This window comes from Penaeus vannamei, chromosome 1, assembly GCF_042767895.1.
Source record: "Penaeus vannamei isolate JL-2024 chromosome 1, ASM4276789v1, whole genome shotgun sequence".
In the NCBI taxonomy this organism is placed as follows: domain Eukaryota; kingdom Metazoa; phylum Arthropoda; class Malacostraca; order Decapoda; family Penaeidae; genus Penaeus; species Penaeus vannamei.
Genome location: NC_091549.1, coordinates 49,699,980 through 49,707,479, shown reverse-complemented (window position 1 = coordinate 49,707,479; position 7,500 = coordinate 49,699,980). Strand labels below are relative to the sequence as shown.

General features: G+C 40.8%; 2 protein-coding genes across 2 annotated transcripts in view; both read right to left on the bottom strand.

Annotated features, from left to right (window-relative positions):
• The window catches only part of LOC113807670 (sodium-coupled monocarboxylate transporter 1), a 7,342-nt gene extending 4,107 nt beyond the window's left edge, over positions 1-3,235 (bottom strand). Inside the window, exons 1-4 of the mRNA XM_070124259.1 lie at positions 3,043-3,235; positions 2,699-2,839; positions 2,065-2,283; positions 188-306 (exon numbers count right to left, since the gene is read on the bottom strand). Coding sequence (XP_069980360.1) covers positions 188-306; positions 2,065-2,283; positions 2,699-2,839; positions 3,043-3,149 — 586 coding nt within the window. The 5' untranslated portion in view covers positions 3,150-3,235. The remainder of the gene's footprint in view (positions 1-187; positions 307-2,064; positions 2,284-2,698; positions 2,840-3,042) is intronic.
• Positions 3,236-4,939: 1,704 nt separating this feature from the next.
• Positions 4,940-6,801, bottom strand: LOC138862979 (sodium-dependent multivitamin transporter-like). Its single transcript, XM_070126352.1, has 4 exons — positions 6,594-6,801; positions 6,249-6,382; positions 5,592-5,780; positions 4,940-4,993 (listed from the first exon to the last, which is right to left on the bottom strand). The coding sequence occupies exons 1-4, from the start codon at positions 6,799-6,801 to the stop codon at positions 4,940-4,942; spliced, it is 585 nt and encodes a 194-aa protein (XP_069982453.1).
• Positions 6,802-7,500: the final 699 nt, after the last annotated feature.

Sequence of the window (7,500 nt, the reverse complement as noted above, 5' to 3'; positions counted from 1 at the left end):
CAAAATGAAATAAAATACAAGATTCTAACATTTCAGAGGTAAAACATTAAAATCAGATGAAGACAATATACACAGACCAGACTGCCTCTTCCACGCCTAACATTATCATAAGAATCACCGTCAATATCCTGTAAACACCAACTTTAATCACTTCAAGAGCCCTTTTGACATGACAGAATCATCTTACACAGGATCTTGACGACATTCGTAGCGCTGCGGTCACTGAAAGCCTGGAAATAAGGTCTCTCCTTCAGGAAGTCCTCCCACACAACACAGGCCATGGCGTTGCACTGCGAGGAGAGGGAGCTGGCGGGCAGAAGGACAGGCCGGTGACGGGAGAGAAAAGAAATTTATTGCGAATTAAAGGAGACATTTCTGGTCTTTGGTTGGGAATGGTGAGATGTATCTTTGGTTTCTGGTTAGGAATGAATTTGATATATATTTTTGGTAAGTGGTTGGAAATTAAGGAGAGAAATATTTTTTGTATCTTATGGGAAAAAAAGAATTAGACTTTTTTTTTAGCTAAGAAATTCTTTGTATTTGGTTATCATTTCTAATTTCAAGAAGGCTAATTAGTTGTGCTGACGGATTTCATAAACCAATTTCTGCTTCTTTTCATATTAGATAATCAAGATAATCGATATATTTGGAAACTTTAGTATCAAAATATACACTATATTATACGCAACTAATAGCAATTCTATTGAAGTCTGAGTAAATGAATTAAGAATATTGTGAGTGTGATGTGGAAGTCGTATTTGTGGCCAGATAAAGGGTTTTCTTCCCTCTACCCAGAACCCTGTGGCCGGATTCCCTAACGAACTGGCAGTAGTAAAATCACTGGTAACTACAAATACTATTGTAAAGAGATAGCGGTGGTATTCATAAACAGCTTGCCATCGGAGTTACCATTGCAAATTTTACCAGTGGCCTGAGCACTCGTAAGTCTGCTGGTAACTCCTGATGAGATGATGTTGTCTCGTTCGTTTGTTCTAACGAATGTTATGGTTGCCATGGTGACAAACACATGTCACAACAAGGTTATAATGTAGAAAAGCAAGTTTCACATAAAACGAGCAGGAATAACGACCACACAATTTTTTTTTTTTTTTTTGTAAAATTACAGGTTGTATATAATTATATAAAATTATATAAAATTATATAGGCCTATGTTAGACTATTAATAGTATGTAAAATAGGTAGATCAGTGAACTCCTAAAGCATTCTTCCTTCTCTGAGATCATTATTACAAATTCAAAAGGAAAACAAACGTATGGGTACATGAACCATCAAGATACGTTAAACGAGTTCAGCAGCTTCTGTGTCTGTCGGTGCTGTGGCAAAGGACAACAAACCAAACCGCATGGGACAAGAAAGAGGTCGGGTTATTTCCTTCGACGATAAATGGCGTGGAATAAAAATATGTTTGCTTCGGTTCCTTGTTTGACAATGAAGATGAATAATTAAACACAATCTTTGTTTGGACTGATTCTTTGCTTGAAGGTGAATGTGTAATAAACGCGGTACGTTATGGCAGTGTTTGTAGTGCTTCTTATTTTGACGATAAATAGCTAGGGAGGTATTTTAGCATATCGCATGATGGTTATAATTAAACATCTTTATTTGCAAATTTTCTGTGCATGTTCATATGGTACCCTAGCGGCAAACATAATTGAAAAATGTGCTACTGCTTCTAGTTTTGTATACAATTACGTGATTGGCTGAAGCCAAAAGAATTATGGCCATCCCAGATTGGCAGAATGGCTTTACTAGAGCCATCTGTAGGCTACCATTAGAGTCGATTACAGTTGCAACTGTCGACGTGAGTTACCATCGCTTTGTGAATCCCACTTTACCATCGCTGGTAAACGCGATGGTAACTGACCGCTGGGAAATGCATTACAATCACTTATGTTAGTGAATCCGGCCCCTGGACAACAACCTAGCACTCACTCATGTACACCCCCCCCCCTCCCTCCCGCCAAGAAGTAGCACTCGAAGCCCAACTGCCTCAGCATCAGCGCCCCTCGCCCACGCCCAGCAGGCCGCCCTCGGGCCCCTTACCTGAGGACGCCGCCGTACACCGCGGCCACGAAGAGCCCCGTCAGGCCCGTCAGGTGACTGAGCTTGTCCGCCACCAGGTACGGGATGATCTGGTCGGCCTTCTGGATCCTGCCGGCGGTCAGGGGGTCGCAGTCGCTGTACACGGCGTAGGCGACCAGGCCGGAGGTGTAGAACACGCCCCACAGCAACAGCACGCCGATGCTGAACAGCGAGCACAGCCTGGGGGCAAGAGGAGGGGGGGTGAAGGTTTTTGTGATGCCTGCAGCAGCATATGGAGGCTACCTATCTGTCTTACTTTATCTGTAGATGTGTGTGTGTGTGCATGAATACATAAATACATAAATATATATATCATATCTATATATATACATATACACAAACATGTATTCCTGGAGTTATCTACCTGATTATACAACTCTTACCAAACTATCTTTCTTTATCTATATCTAAACATTGATCTATCCATCTATGGATATAGCAATGTCTGCCTGTTCGTAATGGTGTGCGAGGAAAATGATTATATTAATTAGCACATTGATAACTTCGACCCACACCAGGTTATTCATGATCTCACAGGTGTTTATTTACCTACCTATCTATCTCGTTTTCTCCCCTTTGAGGGCGCTGTACGTACCTCTGAGCATTGGCCAGATTCTTAACGGAAGCAAACCGCTGGTACTGGGACTGGTTTGTGCCGGTGACGCTGAATGCAGTGTAGAAGCCGAGGACGATGGTGGACCAGAGCGTGTGTCGAGCGAAGGGACTCGGGTCCGTACTGCGGGAGCAATCACAGGCGTTGGTGGGGAAAGGTGGAAGGTATTCGTGTCAGGGGAGTTTGCGGCGTAAGTGGATGTTTATTTCTCAAGTAAAGGAGATCCGGCCTTTAAGTTTCACTTGCCACATCTGACCAGCGCTAAACACAAGTAGATGAAGGGATGTATATTCTCCGGATAAAGGTAAATCGAGGACGAAACTCACTTGAAGAATTCGAGCCTGCCGCCCCGGTCTGCGATCTGCAACACCCCGCCGAGTCCGCCCAAGTCCTTGCAGCTCACAGCCACCACCGTCACGACGCCCCCGAACATGAGCAGAGTCTGGACGACGTCTGTGTACACCACCGCCTTCACGCCGCCCTTGGGAGAGAAAGGCGTCTCGAGGAACTGCTTGTTCCAACGGCATTTGGTATTATGGTATATGTATATGAGTGTACAAACACACACACACACACACACACACACACACACACACATATATATATATATATATATATATATATATATATATATATATATATATATATATGTGTGTGTGTGTGTGTGTGTGTGTGTGTGTGTGTGTGTGTGTGTATGTGTGTCGAGATCATTATTCATTTGACATTTAGAAAAGTGCGTTGGTTCTAATTTCAGAGCTAAGTACGACACTGAAATATTTGTTTACATATATTTATATTTCTAAAGGCATATCGATATAGCAAATTATAATGCTCATTTATAAATGGATTGTTTGGTTAAATGTTAATAATTAATTTGGGGGAAAGCAATGATTTCGTTATCTTGACAATTTCTCGTCAGACGAATCGTTACTGTCCTCCTGTGAAAAGGTAAGGCTTAATGCTGGTATTCAAATTCGTGGTTTGCCCTGATAATATAGATTGTAATGTTTGATAAGTGTATTAATGTAATCATAAATCCCTTTGTAGTGATTTGTGATAATTGAGACGAATGGTGCTGTCCTGTGCACAGAGAGAGAGGAGAAATGGTGGAGAATGGGCGAGACCAACAGCCATGATGCTTTGTTGCTAAGGGAAATTAGTAAATTAGTTTTTTTGTTATTTTAGGAGCCCGTGGATACAGCAATAGAATTAGTCGTAGGTGACAGTTCCTGAGATATCAATGATTGATTGGGAAGGAAATTATTTATTAGAGTGAGGAGTAAGAGAGGGAAATTGTAAAGAATAAAGGAAAGGATGATTGGCTTATGTCTGTAAAATCATGGAAAGAACACATGGACAGGGTGTGAGGGTCTCGATTCCGTCTCATGCATTTTATTTTGTTTATTAATATATATTTTTATTTATAATTAGGAAAAGGGAGGCTAAAGATATGAATTAAGTTAGTTGAGAATATTGTTTGTTTATATAATTATGGTTATTGCTAAGATTTTCATAATGATATGTCATCTGTTCATTATTATTGAATGAAATATTTATGGTTAAAAATTTTCTATGACCATTAAAATGCACTGAACGGAGGAAAGAATTCATTCCCGCCCCGCGCCTTGAACGACCGTTGCGTCTCGTTATTCAAAATTGAAATGTAGTTAGAATAAGCCTACATTTAAATAAATTGGTCTATGAAAAAAATTAATATGGTAACGGCACAAAAATTCAGTAGAATAAATATGATAACTTTGAATGGGAAAAATGCGACCTTTACGTATATATGTATGTATATATATATATATATATATATATATATATATATATATATATATATATATATATATGTGTGTGTGTGTGTGTGTGTGTGTGTGTGTGTGTGTGTGTGTGTGTGTGTGTACACACACACATATATATACATACACATGTATGTATATATGCGTATATATACATAAATATTATGTATATTCATATGTATAAATAAACATATATGCATATAGGGGCGGTCATTAAAACAAAAACACAACACTTTTTCGTGCACGCGCACAACACTGGTGGGCAAAAGATCAACAATGGCCGCTGAATAACCTGTGAGAACGATGTCAACCTACTACAAATCTCTCGATTTAGTTGTTAAAAAATGTCATGATAAAAAACCTTAAGTGTTCTAAAGGCACAGAAATTTTACCAGATCTTTTCTCTATCTCTGATGGCTGGTCATAAGGCCCCAATGGTTGGCCCGATGTTAGTTTTGGTGATATTTATCTCTGCCTATTACACACGCCGGGTAGTTACATAGGAGTTGAAAGCCTACAAATAACTCGAAACTTTCAAGTAAATATTTTTCTTGTCTTAAAATAAAGCACGATAATTGAATTTGGTATTCAACATCAGAAAAAATCAGAATACAGCTATCTGTATTTCCTGGGCCATACTAATTGTTTGGTTGACCGACCGACCTTCAACCAGACAAAAACATTACGTGTTTAGTTATGCGAGAATCAGCTGTGAGAAAAATGTCGTTAAATTATAAATTTCGATTCGGTGTCGAAAAACAGACGCAAAGAAAAGATGCGTAATTCCAAGGGTACAAAAAGGTTACCAGAACCTATTCTTCATCGGATATGTGGTTAGACAGACCCACAGGAGGTTCGCGAGATTTTGTTGTTTTTGCCCACCACTGCCTCCGATTTATCACGTGACAGCTCTTTTGACGTCACGATGACCGGCCCTATATGTATATATATATATATATATATATATATATATATATATATATATATATATATATATATATTTATATATTAATTTATATATATATGTATATATATAAATGTGTGTCTATAAATATAGACATAAATGAACTTACAATAGAGATGTAGACAGCGCAGACGAGGCCCATTGAGAGAATGGAGGCCCAGGGCGGGAGTCCCGTGACCGACAGGAGGGCCAGGGAGGGGGCGTAGAGGCACGACCCGAGGTACATGCACGACGCCATCAGCCAGCAAGCCATGGCCAGCTTGCGAAGTGTTCTAGATTTGAAGCGTAGTTCGATATACTGGGGGAGAGCAATTGATTTCTTTTGTGAGCATGAGAGAGAGCGAGAGAGAGAGAGAGAAGCAGAGAGGCAGAGACAGAGAAAGAAGAGATAGATAGATAGATAGAGAGAGAGAAAAAAAGAGATAGATAGAGAGAGAAAAGAGATAGATAAAGAGAGAGAGAAAAAAAAAACGAGATAGAGAGAGAGTCCTTGCGACTGAGATTCAGCTGCTGCAGATACTCGCATGTAGTGAGAAAGGTGGCCATTGCATGCCCTGGCCCGGAGCCGCAGTCAGAACGGGACCACTGATTCCGAGGCGTTTCGAGTCCTCCCTCGCCGGAGAAAACTAGATGAATAGATCTATAGATTTTGGCATCAGTGTCTGAAAACGAGTCTAGTATGCCTCGAAACGCTACGGATCTTGGTCTCTTCTTGTGGTGTATTTCATTTTGTTTTGCTTCGTTTAATTCCTTTGTATTGGATTACCTCGTAGATGGAGACGAGTTTCAGCGGATAGACGATTGGCAGGAACACGTGCTTGACCACCATCACGCCCACGATCAGCCCGATGATGTTGGTGGTCAGCTGCGTTCCGTAGAGGTACATTTCCGTCGGCAAGCCTGAGGAAAGGTTGGAGGTTCGAAAGGCTATCGTCTTTCCTGACTTATCTTTCCTATGACGTCTCGGTTATCATCATTGGCATTAGTTGTGGCATTGCTGCTATCCTTATTATCAACAATTCCATCTAAGCCTGTATTGTAACGTTTCACTCGAACGGCGTCTGTTTCAGCGATTTCCCAGCCCTATGCCAGTGTCGGCGCCCTCACTCACCCAGGATGGAGATGGCCGAGATGACGCCCCCGACCAGCGACAGAGCCACGGGCGCCACGGACATCTCGCGGCCCCCCAGCAGGAAGGCCTGGGTGGAGGCCGCGCCCTTCCCCCGCAGGGAGCTGTACACGCCGATGGCCAGCGACACCAGCAGCATCGACACGAACACCACGTAGTCCAGGGCGGCGAAGCGGACGTCGGCGGTCATCTGCGGGCGGGACGGCGCTCGGTCACAAGAGCGGGGAAGGGGAATGGCCAATCATTCAAATATAACATCAAATATAAAAATTCTTTTCATTCTTAATTCGTGTAACTTTCGTTATTATGAACTTTGCCGAAAGAAGGCTCGCTTCCACACTAAGCATTAGCCGAAGAAAGTTTGTTAAGCCACAGGGAAGTAAATCTGGATTGGATCTCATGTGCAGTTTTTATGCATTATGCACTTCAAGAAAATAATGCTTAAAATCGACTAAACCATGAAATCAAAATGGAAATTACCTTGAAGACTCTTTATTATTTAACTTCCAAGTTGCTGAGCACAGGCCTGTCCCGAACGCTTTCAGTGGGTATATGGGAGGGTACCTGCTGCGGCGTGCCTTATATATCGGCTCAAGATTTGCTGGGTCATATTGCGTTATGCAAGCGAATTCTCGTCAGTATTGCATTGTAGCTGTTATTTCTGTTGTCACTGTTAACTTTATTGTTATTATCAATATTCCTCTTGTAACGATTAATATTATGATTCTAATTATTATTAGTGTTATTGTTTATATAATCATTATCATTTTCATTGTTTAACTATCATCATCACCATTATCATCATTAGTAAATCTATTGTAATTGTACTTAACATTATTATTAATATTATCAGGATTATCATTCTTGGTGTTGTTAGTAATAGCAGTAT

Coding starts and splice junctions, on each gene's coding strand:
- LOC138862979 (XM_070126352.1), bottom strand. CDS start 6,801: ATGACCGCCGACGTCCGCTTCGCCGCCCTGGACTACGTGGTGTTCGTG. Junction 6,383..6,593: donor CTCGGCCATCTCCATCCTGG/GTGAGTGAGGGC, acceptor ACCTTTCCTCAG/GCTTGCCGACGGAAATGTAC. Junction 5,781..6,248: donor AACTCGTCTCCATCTACGAG/GTAATCCAATAC, acceptor GCTCTCCCCCAG/TATATCGAACTACGCTTCAA.